The 22,583-nt window shown below is 41.9% G+C and overlaps 1 protein-coding gene across 3 annotated transcripts in view; it reads right to left on the reverse strand.

The window, feature by feature from the left end:
- Positions 1–21,923, reverse strand: part of LOC311139012 (uncharacterized protein) — a 36,202-nt gene extending 14,279 nt beyond the window's left edge. The window contains exons 1-9 of one of the 3 annotated variants that reach the window (XR_014614074.1): positions 21,535–21,854; positions 9,729–9,918; positions 9,547–9,638; positions 9,216–9,448; positions 5,447–5,683; positions 5,285–5,359; positions 4,869–5,085; positions 3,741–3,949; positions 2,812–2,884 (exon numbers count right to left, since the gene is read on the reverse strand). Coding sequence is in view for 2 of the 3 variants with exons in the window: in XM_084173840.1 (XP_084029966.1) it covers positions 2,812–2,884; positions 3,741–3,949; positions 4,869–5,085; positions 5,285–5,359; positions 5,447–5,683; positions 9,216–9,448; positions 9,547–9,638; positions 9,729–9,918; positions 21,535–21,550 (1,342 nt within the window). In the remaining variant the exon portion in view is untranslated. Of the gene's footprint in view, positions 1–2,811; positions 2,885–3,740; positions 3,950–4,868; positions 5,086–5,284; positions 5,360–5,446; positions 5,684–9,215; positions 9,449–9,546; positions 9,639–9,728; positions 9,919–15,101; positions 15,188–21,534 lie in introns of those variants that run through there. The other 2 variants (XM_084173840.1, XM_084173841.1) reach the window with 2 other exon arrangements.
- Between the last annotated feature and the right edge of the window lie 660 nt (positions 21,924–22,583).

Raw genomic sequence — 22,583 nt, forward strand, 5'->3', positions numbered from 1 at the left:
TGAAAGTCCTTGAATGGCCCAGCCAAAGCCCAGACTTAATCCCATTGGAAATCTGTGGAAAAACTTGAAGATTGCTGTTCACCGCTGCTCCCCATGTAACTTAACAGAGCTTGAGAAAATCTGCAAGGAAGAAAATCCCCAAATCCAGATGTGTATAGCTTATACAGACATACCCGAGACAACTCAAAGTGTAATCGCCGTCAAAGTTGCTTCTACAAAGTATTGACTCAGGGGTGTGAATAATTATGTAAATTAGATATCTGTATTTCATTTTAAATAAAATGTGCTAACATTTCTCAAAACATGTTTTCACTTTGTCATTATGGGTTATTGTGTGTAGATGGGTGGGGAGAAATCTATTTAATCCATTTTGAATTCAGGCTGTAACAACAAAATGTGGAATAAGTTAAGGGGTATGAATACTTTCTGAAAGCACTGGATTTTGCAGATGTTATTGCAGGTGCAGCGAAATGCTTATGTTTCTAGCTCCAACAGTGCAGTATACCTAACAAACAGACAAAAGAACAAAGACACCAACGTCAACTGTTTTATCCCAGACCATATAAAACTGCACTCAATGTCTAAAAGACTAACCTTACCCCTCTAATAACCATGAAACACAGATTACAATATAGACGTTCTCTGAGCGTACCCCTGCATATTATTAATTCAATGCATTACTTAATTTCAATCATAACTCATCTCCCTGGTTTCTACTGCATGCTACATGAAAACACCTCCATTAGCTATTGGGGACCCCGTGGATGAAGCCATGTCAAATTAATTGCTTGTAATGTCCAGTTACGCTCCGTCTTCAGCAACAAAGGCAACACACCATTTGTTTGCCTTGACCATCACAGATGCTGCACAATGCATGGGATGCTGGGACAGCGGCTCATTTTCCTCTGGTTGATTAATCATCACAGGGAAGCCTCCAAGTTACATACAACTTTAGTAGTTACCTCGTCGCCCCTTGATCTCACTGCCAAATTGCTTCGGTCGGAACAGAGAGAATAAATATGACAGCTACAGAGCGGCAGGGGCTGGTCCTGGGGAGACAGACTGGACCAGAGATTCACTGTCCCTTGTTTGTTTAGAAAGGAAAAGAGCTGATGTGAGGAGAGAAGCGGATAAAGGATGCTTCCATGATGGAGTGAGGAGGCTGAGGAGGATGTGCAGGCCCTTGGGTAGGACCCCAGCCTAGGAGGAGAGGAGGCGCATGTGAGGAGGAGCAGAGCCCAGGGCTTACACCCAGATTGAAGGTGAAAGCCAATTTATCAGGACAGGAAACACAGCTAAAAAAGCCTAACAGCGCTAATCCTCACTGAAGACCTGATGATACAGCTCCAAAATACCATTCAAAACAGGCGTTCATCCTTCAAATAAACCTGCATTGATGTTTTCCGTCTTTAAGAGTAGTAATCCTTAGAGAGGGAGAAAGAGGCAGAAAGGGAGCACTGTCTAAAACCCTCCTTAAACATTCCCCCTGCTACTTATTGCCCATTCTATGTGGGGGGAAACAAGCCCTTTTCATCAGACAGGCCTACACGTACTCAAGTCCTCAGGACAGATAGGAAGTAAAGATGGCTGAATGAGCGTAACACTGTCATGATTCCCTCTATCCTCCTCAGTCAGGTCAAATTCTTTACATCTACTCTCCAATACAGCCAAACAGCATGGAAAATAAATATTAGAGTTTGTTAGCATGTAAAAATACTTGTAATGCTCTTCCTTCTGTGTGGCCTACCATCATTCTCTTGTGATGTACAGGGGAGGGGAAAAACACATTTTATTCAGCAGATGGACAAAAAGCTGTCATTGAGCATTTTAAATGGACATTCACGGCTGCTTTTTGGTACCCTACTTGGCTAGAACAGGTCCCATCTGATTATGCATTATGACAATATTATAACAGATGTCCAGTACAATAAAGTAAATTCCTGCAGGACTTCACATTGTGTGTGTAATTGATCAAATTGTTATGCAGGCCTCTATTTACCAGCATGGCCCTGTTTTTCAGATTGCCCCTGCAGTTGGGACTCAGGCCCATATGGTGCAGCAGTTTATTGGCGATTTGACTATATTGCTGATTAAGTGTTACTGTTCCTCTGGAGGAACCTGTAGGAGGATTTACACTGGGCTGTGAATAACTCAAATTTCACAATGCATTCTAAAAGCATCTTCTGCTGCTTAAACACAGCCCTTGACAAAGGCAGACAGGGTTGTTGCACAGGAAGCCCCTTTACATGTTGGACCTCAGGTTGCCTTCCTGGCACTTCCTCCCCAGAGCTCAGGAGATGGATGTTTATTATGATGCAAAACTGCCTTGATGAGCAGCAATCACAACTAACTGTTTGCAGCGGGAGAATAATGTGGGTGGATGAATTACTATAGCATTGTCCTGAATAAACAGTTATATGGTGAAGATTAGCAGTAGTAGCAATTATACTTTTAAACAATAAGATTGCATCTGAGAAATGGGTCACCAAGTTTCCTCCTCTGTCATTTTCAGTTCACTAAAATACACTGAAATGGCAAGACCGTAGAATACCAAGCACAATGAAGTCTGTTTGCAACATTATAGAAACAAACTGTATACAATTATGTTCTGGTGCACAAAAGCACTGTGATGAGTATTACATTACTGTACTTCTCAGTGTACTGTAGGAGACATATCAATGCAGCAACAAAGCTAATCTCATTACTCATCACTTTATTCACAATACATGGAGATGAAAAGAAGACATTCTCCCTCTAAAACGTTGATGAAATCTAAAGGAAACATACAGGATAGATAGAATATTCACTCACCTATTAGACTGGCCATGGATGCTGTGTTAATAATCTTCCCATATCCTTGCTTCAGCATCACACGACCTGCAGCCTGAGGCAAGAATTCAGGGGGAATGGGCACATATTAGAAACATTCATCACACTTTTAGTACTGACACCCTATTTATACACTTTTCATTATTATTCATACTAACTCAAAGACCCTAACTCAAAATATCATATATTCCATGTGTATCTTACATGTCAAACATTCCCTACCCAAAACTGTTAGATATGCAACTGAAGTGCAAACTACTGTACATGTTTCCCATTTTCCAGACAGGCCTACGCCACTGGTATGATCCTCTGAGTAATGAAATAGATCACACAGGCCTACAGTAGCATGCTAGCCTACATTTACATTTTAGTCATTTAGCAGACGCTCTTATCCAGAGCGACTTACAGGAGCAATTAGGGTTAAGTGCCTTGCTTAAGGGCACATCGACAGATTTTTCACCTAGTCGGCTCGGGGATTAGAACCAGCGACCTTTCGGTTACTGGCACAACGCTCTTACCCACTAAGCTACCTGCCGCCCCGCAGCCGATAGTGGGCGCTAGATCTGCGCTATCTAGGATTGATGTGCCCAACCGGTAATACACTTGTGTCCTCCGTGGACCGGCTCGTACATAAAGCATCCTCCATTCAGGCTGCAAAGGCATCATTTTCCTTTTTAACTACCTTTAATGGCGGGCCGTTGAAAATAAAAACTGGAAAAATATGTGTACCATCTTAATAAAACAATTTTCCACCACCATTTTAACTTAGGATGTCGCGCACCGCATTCAGCCGGTCCACGAGGGACACGAGTGTATTACTGGCTGGGCACATCAATCCTAGATAGTGCAGATCTAGCACCCCCTACAGGCGGCCTAGGCTTACAACAGAATACAGCAGAGAAATCACACACCTGACAACACATGAAGGTCCCCCTCAAGTTGACATCAAAGGTTTGGTCCCACTCTTCCAGACTGGTGTCTTCACTGGCTGAGTTCATGTTGATCCCTGCGTTGTTGCATGCTATTTGGATCGCTCCCCATTTGGACACAATGCTGTCAATCATCCTCTCAACATCCACCGATTTGCTGATGTCAGCAGTAATCGCAATGCAATTTATCCCTGGATTAGAAAGTAGTGGCTGTTTAAAATGCAATAATAGGCAACATGTCTAGCCTTTTAAAGACTGAAGTTTGGAATTATTGATATTATCATTCATTTGTGTCTTCATATGCAAAATATGTTTTCTTGAGCGGAGGGTCAGGGGACCAGAACATAATTAAAAATAATTTGTAGACTGCAAATTGACCGCAAGAAGCCCAAACAGATATAATATTTCACTAAAGCAATCATTTCAAACCTTGCTTATGTTTGTATACGATCGCATACACTGAGTGTACAAAACATTAGGAACACCTGCTCTTTCCATGACAGACTGACCAGGTGAATCCAGGTGAAAGCTATGATCCCTTATTGATGTCGCTTGTTAAATCCACTTCAATCAGTGTAGATGAGGGGAGGAGACAGGTTAAATAATTTAAGCCTTGAGACATGGATTGTGTATGTGTGCCATTCAGAGGGTGAATGGGAAAGAAAATATTTAAGTGCCTTTGAACGTGGTCTGGTAGGTAGTAGGTGCCAGGCGCACCGGTTTGTGTTAAGAACTGCAACGCTGCTGGGTTTCACGCTCAACAGTTTCCCATGTGTATCAAAAATGGTCCACCACCCAAATACATCCAGCCAACTTGACAACTGTGGGAAACATTGGAGTCAACATGGGCCAGCATCCCTGTGGAACGCTTTTGACACCTTGTAGAGTCCATCCCCCGACGAATTGAGCCTGTTCTGAGGGCAAAAGCAGGGGGGGGGGGGGAATAAAACTTGGGGGGCCAAATAAAATCTTGGCCCGCTAATTGGGGAACCATGATATACAGTATTTCCTTGACAGTAGAGCACCATCTGCTGGCAGTACATGGAAGGTTAATATGAAAATCCAGCATTGTAACAATCATAGTGGTGTGCTCTAATGCCAAAGCCTTACCTTTCAGTGTGAGCTCCTCTGCCACGCCCTCAGCCTTCCCTTGTTCCAGGTCTACCACAGCCACTTTGGCCCCAGCCTCTCCCAGGGCATGTGCGAACGCCCTGCCTATACCCTGGCCTGCCCCTGTCACATAGGCCACCCTGCCGTCCAGACGCATCCGGTCCAGGATCGACCTCCCGTTCAAACCCCGGAATACCTCATCGTCTGTTATCTTGCTCTGAGACAAGTCAAACACAAACGAGTTATAAGTGAGAAGGGAAAAAGTCTGTATGAACTTTTAAGCACTGTAAAGTCACCATTTGACTCATGGTAGTAACTACCGCTGTCAATGACAACAATGGTAGTGTCAGTGCTAAAAGTAAAATCTGACAAGAAAATTCCTAAGTGTGGTTCCGACTGAGGATGTCTTATGTTACCTGTGTGCCTGCACATGCTGTTGACATAGGTACTCTGCGGATGATGCTGATGCCATCTCTGAGAGGGACAATGACCTTAAAAAAGCAAACACTTCTTTATTAACACAGGAGAAAACACACAGAAAGAATCAGACAGATTACAAGCCATGTCTCTCCACTGACCTGCTCCACACGAGGATCACTCATCACAAACTGGTTAAAATCCCGAAGCGCCAATCCGTTTTCATCAGCGGTGTCCTCTAGGTAGACCTTAGCCTTAAACAGAGAGTTATCCACACATATCACACCACTCAGCCGTAGGAGGTTATGGTCCAGAATCAACTTGTAGTAGTTGATGTAGTTGTTCTTGTCTGCGTCGATGAAGACCATGTCAAACTGCTCACCTGCCGCAGCCAATTCCTTTCAAAATAGACAATATTAAAAGAGAGCTGGACCATTCACTGTCAATGAGCTTGATATACTGATACAGTGTATAGCCTTTTACTCCTGCCAGTCATTCAATTAACAGGGGTAATGGTTGCTATATATACAGCACCAGTCAAAAGTTTGGACACACCTACTCATTCAAGGGGTTTTCTTTATTAAAAAAAAAAAAAATTACATTGTAGAATAATAGTGAAGACATCAAAACTATGAAATAACACACATGGAATCATGTAGCAACCAAAAAGGTGTTATATCAAAATATATTTTATATTTGAGATTCTTCAAATAGCCACTCTTTGCCTTGATAACAGCTTTGCACACTCTTGGCATTCTCTCAACCAGATTCATGAGGTAGTCACCTAGAATGCATTTCAATTAACAGATGTGCCTTGTTAAAAGTTAATTTGTGGAATTTCTTTCCTTCTTAATGGGTTTGAGCCAATCAGTTGTGTTGTGACAAGGTAGGGGGGTATACAGAAGAAAGTCCATATTATGTCAAGAACAGCTCAAATAATCAAAGAGAAACGACAGTCCATCATTACTTTAAGACATGAAGGTCAGTCAATCCGGAAAATGTAAAGAACTTTGAAAGTATCTTCAAGTGCAGTCGCAAAAACCATCAAGCGCTATGATGAAACTGGCTCTCATGAGGACCGCAACAGGAATGGAAGAACCAGAGTTAACAATGCTGCAGAGGATAAGTTCATTAGTTACCAGCCTCAGAAATTGCAGCCCAAATAAATGCTTCACAGAGTTCAAGTAACAGACACATCTCAACATCAACTGTTCAGAGGAGACTGCGTGAATCAGGCCTTCATGGTCGAATTGCTGCAAAGAAACCACTACTAAAGGACACCAATAATAAGAGACTTGCTTGTGCCAAGAAACATGAGCAAAAGACATTAGACTGGTGGAAATCTGTCCTTATTTGAGATTTTTGGAAGAGGAGATGTGATGGTGTGGGGTAGCTTTGCTGGTGACACTGTCTGTGAATTATTTAGAATTCAAGGCACACTTAACCAGCATGGCTATCACAGCATTCTGCAGCAATATGCCATCCCATCTGGTTTGGGCTTAGTGGGACTATCATTTGTTTTTCAACAGGACAATGACCCAACACACCTCCAGGCTGTCTAAGGGCTATTTTACCAAGAAGGAGAGTGATGGAGTGCTGCATCAGATGACCTGGCCTCCACAATCACCCAACCTCAACCTAATTAAGATGGTTTGGGATGAGTTGGACCAGAGAGTGAAGGAAAAGCAGCCAACAAGTGCTCAGCATATGTGGGAACTCCTTCAAAACTGTTGGAAAAGCATTCCAGGTGAAGCTGGTTGAGAGAATGCCAAGAGTGTGCAAAGCTGTCATCAAGGCAAAGGGTGGCTATTTGAAGAACCTCAAATATAAAATATATTTTGATTTAACACTTTTTTAGTTACTCCATGATTCCATGTGTTATTTCATAGTTTTGATGTCTTCACTCTTATTCTATAATTTAGAAAATAGTTAAAAATAAAGAAAAACCCTGGAATGAGTAGGTGTGTCCAAACATTTGACTGGTACTGTATGTATGCATGTATGCATGCATGTATGTATCTACAGTGAAGGAAAAAAGTATTTGATCCCCTGCTGATTTTGTACGTTTGGCCACTGACAAAGAAATGATCAGTCCATAATTTTAATGGTAGGTTTATTTGAACAGTGAGAGACAGAATAACAACAACAAAATCCAGAAAAACACATGTCAAAAATGTTATAAATTGATTTTCATTTCAATTAGGGAAATAAGTATTTGACCCCCTCTCAATCAGAAAGATTTCTGGCTCCCAGGTGTCTTTTATACAGGTAACGAGCTGAGATTAGGAGCACACTCTTAAAGGGAGTGCTCCTAATCTCAGCTTGTTACCTGTATAAAAGACACCTGTCCACAGAAGCAAGCAATCAAACTCTCCACCATGGCCAAGACCAAAGAGCTCTCCAAGGATGTCAGGGACAAGATTGTAGACCTACACAAGGCTGGAATGGGCTACAAGACCATCGCCAAGCAGCTTGGTGAGAAGGTGACAACAGTTGGTGCGATTATTCGCAAATGGAAGAAACATAAAAGAACTGTCAATCTCCCTCTGCCTGGGGCTCCATGCAAGATCTCACCTCATGGAGTTGCAATGATCATGAGAACGGTGAGGAATCAGCCCAGAACTACACAGGAGGATCTTGTCAATGATCTCAAGGCAGCTGGGACCATAGTCACCAAGAAAACAATTGGTAACACACTACGCCGTGAAGGACTGAAATCCTGCAGCGCCCGCAAGGTCCCCCTGCTCAAGAAAGCACATATACATGCCCATCTGAAGTTTGCCAATGAACATCTGAATGATTCAGAGGAGAACTGGGAGGAAAGTGTTGTGGTCAGATGAGACCAAAATCGAGCTCTTTGGCATCAACTCAACTCGCCGTGTTTGGAGGAGGAGGAATGCTGCCTATGACCCCAAGAACACCATCCCCACCGTCAAATATGGAGGTGGAAACATTATGCTTTGGGAGTGTTTTTCTGCTAAGGGGACAGGACAACTTCACCGCATCAAAGGGACGATGGACAGGGCCATGTACCGTCAAATCTTGGGTGAGAACCTCCTTCCCTCAGCCAGGGCATTGAAAATGGGTCGTGGATGGGTATTCCAGCATGACAATGACCCAAAACACACGGCCAAGGCAACAAAGGAGTGGCTCAAGAAGAAGCACATCAAGGTGCTGGAGTGGCCTAGCCAGTCTCCAGACCTTAATCCCATAGAAAATATGTGGAGGGAGCTGAAGGTTCGAGTTGCCAAACGTCAGCCTCGAAACCTTAATGACTTGAAGAAGATCTGCAAAGAGGAGTGGAACAAAATCCCTCCTGAGATGTGTGCAAACCTGGTGGCCAACTACAAGAAACGTCTGACCTCTGTGATTGCCAACAAGGGTTTTGCCACCAAGTACTAAGTCATGTTTTGCAGAGGGGTCAAATACTTATTTCCCTCATTAAAATGCAAATCAATTTCTAACATTTTTGACATGCGTTTTTCTGGATTTTTTTGTTTTTTATTCTGTCTCTCACTGTTCAAATAAACCTACCATTAAAATGATATACTGATCATTTCTTTGTCAGTGGGCAAACGTACAAAATCAGCAGGGGATCAAATACTTTTTTCCATCACTGTATGTATGTATGCATGCATGCATGCATGCATGCATGCATGCATGCATGCATGCATACATGCATACATACATGCATACATGCATACATGCATACATGCATACATGCATACATGCATACATACATCTCACTGGCTATTTATTATACTCATCATATTTATTACACTAACAAATAGTTTTGTTACCATAAGTGATTTGGTTTGCATTGTATATGCATGTAACTATATGATGTGGTTATTAATCAAGTAGACCAACATGTGTAATCACTGCAGGCTAAACTTAATCAATGTAGTTACACAACATGTAGTTAGTCACCTTCAAGCTATCCATGGCAGAACCAATCTTCACCGTTATCTTCTTGCCATGTGGAGACCTGTCAAATATGGGCTTAGCAAATTCTTTAAGATATTGCTCAAGCTCACAGGCAACAAGTGAACCATCCTGGGGCAGTCCTTCAGCCATTGAGAGTGCACCATACCCTGTGAACATGCCTATCTCTAGGATCCTCTTGGCTTTACTCATGTGGACCAGCATTTTCAGAGTCTGGCCTGCCAATGAAACATCAAGACAAATATTTAGCACTTCTTAAAATATGCATCTCTCTAACCAACCATCCACACAACTGTACCCAATAGAGATGTCTCACCTTCCACAAGCCCAGTGATGCACTCTTTTGGAAGCCGAAACTGAGTCTTGCCCTCCTCGAATACTTTATCCCAGTTGTGTTCCATTGTTTTCCTACACATCCATATGAGTTTAAGTAAGAAATGTGCATGAGAAACCATCCATGTGAACTGTGTCTGTGGGACAGACAAGGGAAATACTCACTTATACAGCTCAGCAAGAGGTGCACTTTCCTGGCTACTCATTTTCTCCAGGTAGCCGTCTAGACCACACGCTATGTCCAGGGCCTTCTGTAGGTTGACCCTCAGTTCCTCTGGAATGTTGGCATTGCTATCTGCTATCTCCTTGGCTTTGGTTAAGAAATCCACCATGAATTCCATCGGTGTGTCAGAGACTGCAGAGAACACAAGACGAAAACTGTACACAAGCCTATAAAGTATAGGCCTAATGAGTACAGTAGGCGATGATACTAATGAAAAATGTGAGACAGGGAGGGGGGAGAAAAAGGTGATTATGGTGAAGGTATACAGTGAAGGAGTGATTCTAATGACACATATGTTATAATAATATGGAATTCCAGTGGTATAAAGTACTTCAGTAAAAATACATTAAAGTCCTACTTAAGTTGTTTTTTGGGGGTATCTGTACTTTAATATTGATATTTTTGACAACTTTTACTCCACTACACTCCTAAAGAAAATAATGTAGTTTTCACTCCATGCATTTTCCATGACACCCAAAAGTACTTGTTACATATCGAATGCTTAGCAGGTCAGGAAAATTGTCCAATTCACACACTTATCAAGAGAACATCCCTGGTCCTCCCTACTGCCTCTGATCTGGCGGACTCACTAAACACAAATGCTTCGTTTGTAAATGATGTCCGAGTGTTGGAGCATGCCCCTGGCTATCTGTAAATAAAAATAACAAAATACATTTGTGCCATCTGGTTTGCTTCATATAAACAATGTGAAATTATTTATAATTTAGCAATTACATTTACTTTTGATACTTAAGTATATTTAAAAACAAATACTTTTACTCAAGTAGTATTTTGCTGGGTGACTTACTAGAGTCATTTTCTATTATGATATCTTTAATTTTACTCAAATATGACAGTTGGGTACTTTTCACACCACTGGAAAATTCACAGACTACTCTGTCATGACAGAACTATACCACTAGATGGACATAGAGCTCTTGGAAGGACTGATGAGAACTATAAATAACTGCAACTGGTGGGGTTATAATTTTGGTATATGGATTTTCACCATTGGAGAGGAACATCGTATTTGCGGCTAGGAACACACATCTCTGTATGTTCCTAGAGATGCGGTAATGAAGTCAATGGAACTCGACCAAAACAATGGAAATGCGTGGTGAAAAGACGCCTCCTACATTTTGGCTATTGTTTGTGTATTTCACACTGTTGATGTAAAAATCGGCGTATACTGCTTGTATGGATGTCAACCCCAATACATGTTCATGTCATCGTCACCAATCAACTGCATTACAGTTAAAAACGACTAAGGGGATGGCTGCCGTTTTATGGACTCTTAACCAACCGTGCTATTTTGTGTTTTTTTCACATTGTTTTTAACTTATTTTGTACAAAATGTTGCTGCTACCTTCTCTTATAAGAGCTTCTGGACATCAGAACAACATAATTTTTATTTTATGAGTCGGACGAGAGAGATTTGCTCCAGACAGCCGACAGGGCCCTCATCCACGTCATTCGCAGTACAAAGAAAAGGAGATATCGTGGAAGGAGATCGGGGTGCTTGCTAATGAGCCGGTGACGAGTTGGCAATCTGCCTTTGCCATCGATACTATTGGCCAACTTACAATCGCTTGATAATAAAATGGACGAACTACAGGCACGAATATCCTACCAACGGGACATTAAAAACTGTAATATCTTATGTTTCACAGAGTCGTGGCTGAACGATGACATGAATAACATACAGCTGGCGGGTGGTGGTCTATGTATATTTGTAAACAACAGCTGGTGCACGATACGTGAGGAAGTCTCGAGGTTTTGCTCGCCTGAAGTAGAGTATCTCATTATAAGCTGTAGACCACACTATCTACCAAGAGAGTTTTCATCTACATTTTTCGTAGCTGTCCATTTACCACCACAAACCGATGCTGGCACTAAGACCGCACTCAGTTAACTTTATACAGCCATAAGCAAACAGGAAAACGCTCATCTAGAGGTGGCGCTCCTAGTGGCCGGGGACTTTAATGCAGGGAAACAAATCAGTTTTACCTCATTTCTACCAGCATGTTAAATGTGCAACCAGAGGGAACGAAACTCTCCCTTGCCCTCCATTTGGAAAATCTGACCATAATTCTATCCTCATGATTCCTGCTTACAAGCAAAAACTAAAGCAGGAAGCACCAGTGACTCGGTCAATATAAAAGTGGTCAGATGAAGCAGATGCTAAGCTACAGGACTGTTTTGCTAGCACAGACTGGAATATGTTCCGGGATTCTTCCGAAGGCATTGAGGAGTACACCACATCAGTCACTGGCTTCATCAATAAGTGCAACCAGAAGCCATGGATTACAGGCAACATCCACACTGAGCTAAAGGGTAGTGCTGCCGCTTTCAAGGAGCGGGACTCTAACCCGGATGCTTATAAGAAATCCCGCTATAACCTCAGACGAACCATCAAACAGGCAAAGCATCAATACAGGACTAAGATCGAATCGTACTACACCGGCTCCGACGCTCGTTGGACGTGGCAGGGCTTGCAAACTATTACAGACTACAAAGGGAAGCACAGCCGCGAGCTGCCCAGTGACACAAGCCTACCAGACAAGCTAAATTACTTCTATGCTCGCTTCGCGGCAAATAACACTGAACCATGCATGAGAGCATCAGCTGTTCCGGATGACTGTGTGATCACGCTCTCCGTAGCCGATGTGAGTAAGACCTTTAAACAGGTCAACATTCACAAGGCCGCAGGGCCAGACGGATTACCAGGACGTGTACTCCGAGCATAAGCTGACCAACTGGCAAGTGTCTTCACTGACATTTTCAACTTCTCCCTGTCTGAGTCTGTAATACCAACATGTGTCAAGCAGACCACCATAGTCCCTGTGCCCAAGAACACTAAGGTAACCTGCCTAAATGACTACCGACCCATAGCACTCACGTCTGTAGCCATGAAGTGCTTTGAAAGGCTGGTCATGACTCACATCAACACCATTATCCCAGAAACCCTAGACCCACTCCAATTTACATATCGCCCCAACAGATCCACAGATGATGCAATCTCTATTGCGCTCCACACTGCCCTTTCACACCTGGACAAAAGGAACACCTATGTGAGAATGCTATTAATTGACTACAGCTCAGCGTTCAACACCATAGTGGCCTCAAAGCTCATCACTAAGCTAAGGACCCTGGGACTAAACACCTCCCTCTGCAACTGGATCCTGGACTTCCTGACGGGCCGCCTCCAGGTGGTAAGGGTAGGTAACAACACATCCGCCATGCTGATCCTCAACACGGGTGCCCCTCAGGGGTGCGTGCTCAGTCCCCTCCTGTACTCCCTGTTCACTCATGACTGCATGGCCAGGCACGACTCCAACACCATCATTACATTTGCCGATGACACAACAGTGGTAGGCCTGATCACCGACAGCGACGAGACAGCCTATAGGGAGGAGGTCAGAAACCTGGCCGTGTGGTGCCAGGACAACAACCTCTCCCTCAACGTGATCAAGACAAAGGAGATGATTGTGGGGGGCTGTAGTGGAGCAGGTTGAGAGCTTCAATTTCCTTGGTGTCCACATCACCAACAAACTAACACGGTCCAAGCACACCAAGACAGTCGTGAAGAGGGCATGACAAAACCTATTCCCTCTAAGGAGACTGAAAAGATTTGGCATGGGTCTTCAGATCCTCAAAAGGTTCTACAGCTGCACCATCGAGAGCATCCTGACTGTTTGCATCACTGCCTGGTATGGCAACTGCTCGGCCTCCGACCGCAAGGCACTACAGAGGGTAGTGTCCCAGTACATAACCCTCCCGAGTGGCGCAGTGGTCTAAGGCACTGCATCGCAGTGCTGGCTGTGCCACTAGAGATCCTGGTTCGAATCCAGGCTCTGTCGTAGCCGGCTGCGACCGGGAGACCCATGGGGCGGCGCACAATTGGCCCAGCATCGTCCAGGGTAGGGGAGGGAATGGCCGGCAGGTATGTAAGCTCAGTTGGTAGAGCATGCTGTGGGTTCGATTCCCACGGGGGGCCAGTATGAAAAATAAAAAAATAATGTATGCACTAACTCACTGTAAGTCGCTCTGGATAAGAGCGTCTGCAAAATGACTAAAACATTTTTACAAAATAAAAATAACTGGGGCCAAGCTTCCTGTCATCCAGAACCACTTTACAAGGCGGTGTCAGAAGAAGGCCCTAAAAATTGTCAAAGACTCCAGCCACCCTAGTCATAGAGCGTTCTCTCTGCTACCGCATGGCAAGCAGTACTGGAGCGCCAAGTCTAGGTCCAAGAGGCTTCTAAACAGCTTCTACGCCCAAGCCATAAGACTCATGAACATCTATTCAAATGGCTACCCAGACTATTTGCATTGCCCCCCACCCCTCTTTTACGCTGCTGCTACTCTCTGTTTATTATCTATGTATAGACACTTTAATAATTCTACCTACATGTAAATATTACCCCTATTACCTCGACTAACCGGTGCCCCCGCACATTGACTCGGTACCAGTACCCCCTGTATATAGCCTCGCTAATGTTAATTTTACTGCTGCTCAATTTTTTTTTGGTATTCTTTCTTAAAACTGCAATGTTGGTTTAGGGCTTGTAAGTAAATATTGACCTGTAAGGTCTACACCCGTTGTATTCGCCGCATGTGACAAATAACATTTAATTTGATTTGAATTATGTATGCTAGCGTTACTACGAACGGGTGTTAGCAAACTAGCATTAGCAGTCACTTATTCTAAACCTGAAAAGGGACAAATTCTAAATGTTATGCAACGAAAACAACCAAATATATTCAAATTGGACGTTAGCAACTACATTGTGGGCATGTTACAATACATCAATCTTGATGGATTTGAAGAATTTCAACCCGTTTCAGTTGTGTAAATGGCTTTTGATTGATGGTTTACGAAACTCCGCTAAATAAGCTGCTAGTTTTTCACACGGTAGTTCCGCCCACGTGTCCGTTGACCTATCAGATCTGTCTATCCGTGTCAAACTTTTTGTGTAAACCTTTCGCAAAAAAGTGTTTTCTCCATGAGGGTATTTTTACTGACATCACGTGGGCGCAAACCGTATAACGCCGCTTTTCTCCTGTAGCCTATGTCTAATGGAGCTGACCTTCACGTGTATGCGAAAGACCAAGTCATGCGCTACTGTATGTCCATCTCAGGCATCCACACGTTAAAAAAGCCACTTGTGTAAAGAAATAAAATACTATGTTTCCATCATGTCTACACTTTTGTCATGAGGAGCTGAAGAGTTCAAATGAACCATGTAAAATCATTCAAATTATATAATAAAATAGAATGTATTCCCAGCCCAAACACAAAAAGACATGAATACCTTACTTCAAGTAGGTGCATATTTCCTATTATCATACATTTACTCTACATAAAAGGTTGATCTTAAACTGTGATCTTGGCTCATCCGAGACTGACATCTGCTTTTGTTGTCAGCTGCACGTTTTATTACTCTTTATTTTCAGGTGTAGGATCTTAATTTGATGAACCTGTTGCTGGACATCTTTCCTGCAATGCATATTCTATTTGAGATTTAAAAATGCTTCTGAAGTTTGTAATTTCCACTTTGAAATGTCAAACCTGATGTTTCAAAATGTATCAAAATGTTAATTAATTATAATTCACATTTCCTGTTGCTGCAGGCTTATTTTCCTGCTGTACCAAACTGGCTCAAATTAAGATGCTACATGTATATTTACTCTTCAAACAGAACACCATGAACTCACCAGATGCGCCCAGATGAAAAAGGGTCAACTGAATGTGCTTGTATACAGTAACTGGTCAGGTTAACCTCTAACAGGTTGACATATTTTTTTCATATAGAATGTAGGCTAAATAATTATAGAGACTATTTTGGAGGGGGGGGGGGGGATCCCTCTTTACATAAATCTATAGTTTCATTGCGTCACTCCCAAACATTGTGTAAGGATCATGTTGGGGCATGTGTTACACAATGGTTTTGGCTACACTTTCGTAAGCACACTGGAAATACTAGCTCCTCCCTTGGTAGAAGTGAAGTGATCTGCTGTCGAATATATATATATATATATAGTGAGGGAAAAAAATATTTGATCCCCTGCTGATTTTTTACGTTTGTCCACTGACAAATAAATGTTCAGTCTATAATTTTAATGGTAGGTTTATTTGAACAGTGAGAGACAGAATAACAACAAACAAATCCAGAAAAACGCATGTCAAAAATGTTATAAATTGATTTGCATTTTAATGAGGGAAATAAGTATTTGACCCCCTCTCAATCAGAAAGATTTCTGTCTCCCAGGTGTCTTTTAAACAGGTAACGAGCTGAGATTAGGAGCACACTCTTAAAGGGAGTGCTCCTAATCTCAGTTTGTTACCTGTATAAAAGACACCTGTCCACAGAAGCAATCAATCAATCAGATTCCAAACTCTCCACCATGGCCATGACCAAACAGCTCTCCAATGATGTCAGGGACAAGATTGTAGACCTACACAAGGCTGGAATGGGCTACAAGACCATCGCCAAGCAGCTTGGTGAGAAGGTGACAACAGTTGTTGCGATTATTCGCAAATGGAAGAAACACAAAAGACCTGTCAGTCTCCCTTGGCCTGGGGCTCCATGCAAGATCTCACCTCATGGAGTTGCAATGATCATGAGAACGGTGAGGAATCAGCCCAGAACTACACGGGAGGATCTTGTCAATGATCTCAAGGCAGCTGGGACCATAGTCACCAAGAAAACAATTGGTAACACACTACACCGTGAAGGACTGAAATCCTGCAGCACCCGCAAGGTCCCCCTGCTCAAGAAAGCACATATACATGCCCGTCTGAAGTTTGCCAATGAACATCTGAATGATTCAGAGGAGAACTGGATGAAAGTGTTGTGGTCAGATGAGACCAAAATCGAGCTCTTTGGCATCAACTCAACTCGCCGTGTTTGGAGGAGGAGGAATGACCTTAATCCCATAGAAAATCTGTGGAGGGAGCTGAAGGTTCGAATTGCCAAACGTCAGCCTCGAAACCTTAATGACTTGGAGAAGATCTGCAAAGAGGAGTGGAACAAAATCCCTCCTGAGATGTGTGCAAACCTGGTGGCCAACTACAAGAAACGTCTGACCTCTGTGATTGCAAACAAGGGTTTTGCCACCAAGTACTAAGTCATGTTTTGCAGAGGGGTCAAATACTTATTTCCCTCATTAAAATGCAAATCAATTCATAACATTTTTGACATGCATTTTTCTGGATTTTTGTGTTGTTATTCTGTCTCTCACTGTTCAAATAAACCTACCATTAAAATTATAGACTGATCATGTCTTTGTCAGTGGCCAAACGTACAAAATCAGCAGGGGATCAAATACGTTTTTCCCTCACTGTATATATACACACACACACACACACACACACACACACACAGAGAGAGTAATGAGAGGTCACTCATTAGCTTCCTATACATAAATCTATATCAAGATGTCTGTTGTTGCAAACACTGTCAAGACACATGTGGAAGAGCCAATGGAATGCAACAATATTGCAGTAATAAAGAAGAACGAGTTTCACTTAGTTCAAGTCAAGGGCACATGGAAACGCAAAACTGGAAATAATTTCATTAAAAACTTAAAGGGTTGAGTATCAGCTGCCAAGATGTGAGTAAAAACTTGTATTAAAATATAATTAAGGGATGCAATTGATTCAAATAAATTAAAACGTTATGCAAAATATAAGGTTTGTGCACATTATCATCATACAAAGGATAATGATTTTATACGGTTTATACATCTAAATTAGTTTTCTTGATATTAGCATTATTTTTTAGACTCACTAGCTTGACTTTAAGTTAAAAAAAAAGAAGTAGCCTCCCACTGGGCAAAACTTTTTTGGGGAAAACTGATTGGATTTGCAAAAAATCATCAATGTAATGGAATGTAATATTTTTTTTAAACCAACTTTTAACCTAAATCCAATGGCATGGTGAATTTTGGACGTTTGTGCCTAGAGGGCTTGCACAAGCCTTGGCTTGGCTTGATTCGATTCGGAATGGCTCATAGGAGCTCATAGGAGCAGGAGACTATCCCCTGTTTCTGTAGCGTGAGGCATCTTGATGTACAAGTACACCCCCTGGACAGGACACTAGTCTCCTTAATACTGAGTGCCAAGCAGAGACTCATCAGGTCCCATTTTTACAGTATTTGGTATGACTAAGCCTGAGATCCAGGGCCGGCACCAGAACTAATCAGTTGGATGGGCATTTGATTTCTACAGGCGGCCCGGTTTTTTTTCACGGGACTTCCTGTGTGCACCAATTTTGTTCATGGGTGTTATAATAAAGACCATAGGCAGCTCGTGGGTTTCAAGTTTGGGGAAGCTTACAATTTATCCCAATTTCTACCTATCTGCGTGTCAGTTATGATTATTTTTATATGCGCTTTTTCGTGGAACAGTTTCATTTCAATACTAATGTCTTCATTTCTCTAAATTGTTGTTGCGTGGTTAATCATACAAATATTAATTTAAATGATAAAAATCTATCAGTTAAAATTCAACTGATGCAAGAGCACCAGCCTTTGCCATATGGACACATTGATAGCCTACACCGTGATCCAGTCGCGGTTAAAGAAATTAGCGCATGGAACTCAGAGCAGTAGGCCTATAACTTCCATCTTCAACTAAGTAAAATACATAGGCCTAAAGCCAACAAATGAAAACAGTAGAAACTATCCTGATAAAAATGCAGGTTCTTTCAATTGCATTAATCTCTCTACTCCGCCTGTCTGCCTCCCTTTCTATCTGTCTTGATTTGAGCTCTAGCTAGTGAAGTGCAACATTGAATCAACTCAGCAGGTTGGCGTGCTGAGGCGCATGCGCTCTCTCAAAGTTATCAGGACAGAGAAACCACACACATGCTCATTGCTCACATGGACCACTCCAAACAAAAGACAATGAAAAAATTGACAAAACTCCTAAATGATGGTTATGAAATTAACCAAAACTTGTTTCTCACAAGTGTAGCAGGTTGTGAACTCTAAACAACATTTGCACTCCGAGAATGAGAACGGCAAATAACTGTAATACAGGCATTAACATAGATTAATGTAACCAAATGACGGAGATTAACGGAACATTTACTAAGAATATTTTCGCCATACACCCCTCCCCTTCTTCTTGTCTCAACATTTTAAATTATACTCAAGACACATTATCTTCACACATTTAGATTATTTTCACTGACAGCCACAACTCAATAATTAGCTAGGCCTATTGCCATGCTCGCTGCCCAAATTGCTGGCTTTCCAAATAGGCATAGGCCTATGCACTTGTGATAATCCACAGCAATTTAAAAAAAAGAAGCTAATGATCCTCTATGGCTAAATCAAGCTCGCTGGTAAAGTCTTTTGACTGGAGTAATTATATAATTTTGGCAAAACATCCATTTACTTTAGGGAAAGCCAGAATCCGAACAGTGCTAACTTTCCGTTCTAATTCACATGTGGCTGAAAGCAGAGATCTGTGTATAATGACGAGATGCTCATATCTCCACCCTAACAATGCAAGTCGTTGTCCCGAAGGTGGGAATGCAGGCGATAAGCTTAGGTCTGCATATTATGCCCATAGAAACGCATTGGGTTTATTCAGGACAGAGTTTGTCGAGAGCCCTCTCACTTGGCCTCTTCCTCTCTGCTGAAACTAACGAGCGAAACAGCGCTGCTCTGTCTTACTATATGTAGCCCATGTATATGACATGCCAAACTCCTTTTGTCCAGATAGCATCAGATACATTGTTTACACAGCTTTGTTCTCTAAACATTTACTGTACATACTGTACTGTACATAAATTACTCTGACAAATACATCACATGTTCCAGCTATGAGAGCACCACGGAGCAAGGCACCTCCTGGACAGTGGTCAGCCCTATCGTCTTCACTTACAAGGTGACTGAGTCCCTGGGCCTGCTGGACCCCAGCAACGACACCCTGCTCCTGGGGCACATTAGGGACCCCCAGCAGCTGGAGGCCCTGAGGAACAGCATCAGCACCAAGCCCCTCAGGCGCTTCGTGGTCATGGACCAGACCGTCTACAACCTCTACGGCTGCCAGCTCACAGACTACTTTGAGGCCCGTAATGTTCTCTACAGGATCCTGCCCCTGCCCACCACCGAGGAGAACAAGTCCATGGAGCTTGTGATGAGGATCCTTGAGGAGGTGATTATGGTGAAGGTATACAGTGAATGAGTGATTCTAATGACACATATGTTATAATAATATGGAATTCCAGTGGTGTAAAGTACTTCAGTAAAAATACTTTAAAGTACTACTTAAGTCGTTTTTTGGGGGTATCTGTACTTTAATATTGATATTTTTGACAACTTTTACTCCATTACATTCCTAAAGGAAAGAATGTACTTTTTATTCCATACATTTTCCATGACACCCAAAAGTACTTGTTACATATCGAATGCTTAGCAGGTCAGGAAAATTGTCCAATTCACACACTTATCAAGAGAACATCCCTGGTCCTCCCTACTGCCTCTGATCTGGCGGACTCACTAAACACAAATGCTTCGTTTGTAAATGATGTCCGAGTGTTGGAGCATGCCCCTGGCTATCTGTAAATAAAAATAACAAAATACATTTGTGCCATCTGGTTTGCTTCATATAAACAATGTGAAATTATTTATAATTTAGCAATTACATTTACTTTTGATACTTAAGTATATTTAAAACCAAATACTTTTACTCAAGTAGTATTTTGCTGGGTGACTTACTAGAGTCATTTTCTATTATGATATCTTTAATTTTACTCAAATATGACAGTTGGGTACTTTTCACACCACTGGAAAATTCACAGACTACTCTGTCATGACAGAACTATACCACTAGATGAAGCTCTTGGAAGGACTGATGAGACCTATAAATAACTGCAACTGGTGGGGTTATAATTTTGGTATATGGATTTTCACCATTGGAGAGGAACGTCGTATTTGCGGCTAGGAACACACATCTCTGTATGTTCCTAGAGATGCGGTAATGAAGTCAATGGAACTCGACCAAAACAATGGAAATGTGTGGGGAAAAGACGCCTCCTACATTTTGGCTATTGTTTGTGTATTTCACACTGTTGATGTAAAAATCGGAGTATCCTGCTTGTATGGATGTCAACCCCAATACATGTTCATGTCATCGTCACCAATCAACTGCATTACAGTTAAAAACGACTTACTACCACCACCGATAGCTGTATGCTAGCGATACTACGAACGGGAGTTAGCAAACTAGCATTAGCAGTCACTTATTCTAAACCTGAAAAGGGACAAATTCTAAATGTTATGCAGCGAAAACAGCCAAATATATTCAAATCGGAAGTTAGTAACTACATTGTGGGCATGTTACAATACATCAATCTTGACGAATATTCACTTTGTTAGATCAGATTTGTTGAATGTGCGCCAATCCGGCGTCATAGAAAATAGTCCCGCACCACCGTCTGCGTTCCATGCATTGACCTCTTAACCGCATCTAATTAGGCCTATATGTAGGTTATTTCATTCAATTAAAATTAATATAAATGTTTCATTTTATAAAGCAAAAATAGTGGATTATTATGAGTGGACTATTCAAGTGTCCTACCATCTTTCCAGTTGATCTTTCCCCGCGACATTCTGCTGCATCCTACAGGCAGCAACTAAGTTAACTAAAGTCAGCCCAGCCACATTCATTATTTCGAGCTTCTGCATTGCCATCATACTCATAGCTAGTTCTGTGAGAAAAACCCAACATACCTTTGGCAGCCTGCATTGTGAATTTCCACGGCGTTCGTAAGACAAAATACACAACAAGTTGTCAAATCTGTTTGCTCCCACGAAGGGCGACTGGCGAAGCAGCTGTCTATCTATATACCTTAAAACCCGTTTCAGTTGTGTAAATGGATTTTGATTGATGGTTTACGAAACTCCCCGAAATAAGCTGCTAGTTTTTCACACGGTAGTCCTGCCCACGTGTCCGTTGACCTATAAGATCTGTCTATCCGTGTCAAACTTTTTGTGTAAACCTTTCGCAAAAAAGTGTTTTCTCCATGAGGGTATTTTTACTGACATCACGTGGGCGCAAACCGTATAACGCCGCTTTTCTCCTGTAGCCGATGTCTAATGGAGCTGACCTTCACGTGTATGCGAAAGACCAAGTCATGCGCTACTGTATGTCCATCTCAGGCATCCACACGTTAAAAAAGCCACTTTGTGTAAAGAAATAAAATACTATGTTTCCATTATGTCTACACTTTTGTCATGAGGAGCTGAAGAGTTCAAATGAACCATTTAAAATGTGAAATAATTCAATTGATATAATAAAATAGAATGTATTCCCAGCCCAAACACAAAAAGACATGAATACCTTACTTCAAGTAGGTGCATATTTCCTATTATCATACATTTACTCTACATAAAAGGTTGATCTTAAACTGTGATCTTGGCTCATCCGAGACTGACATCTGCTTTTGTTGTCAGCTGCACGTTTTATTACTCTTTATTTTCAGGTGTAGGATCTTAATTTGATGAACCTGTTGCTGGACATCTTTCCTGCAATGCATATTCTATTTGAGGTTTAAAAATGCTTCTGAAGTTTGTAATTTCCACTTTAAAATGTCAAACCTGATGTTTCAAAATGTATCAAAATGTTAATTAATTATAATTCACATAATAATTCACATTTCCTGTTGCTGCAGGCTTATTTTCCTGCTGTACCAAACTGGCTCAAATTAAGATGCTACATGTATATTTACTCTTCAAACAGAACACCATGAACTCACCAGATGCGCCCAGATGAAAAAGGG

This window comes from Coregonus lavaretus, assembly GCF_964263955.1.
Source record: "Coregonus lavaretus genome assembly, chromosome: 12".
In the NCBI taxonomy this organism is placed as follows: Eukaryota; Metazoa; Chordata; class Actinopteri; order Salmoniformes; family Salmonidae; genus Coregonus; species Coregonus lavaretus.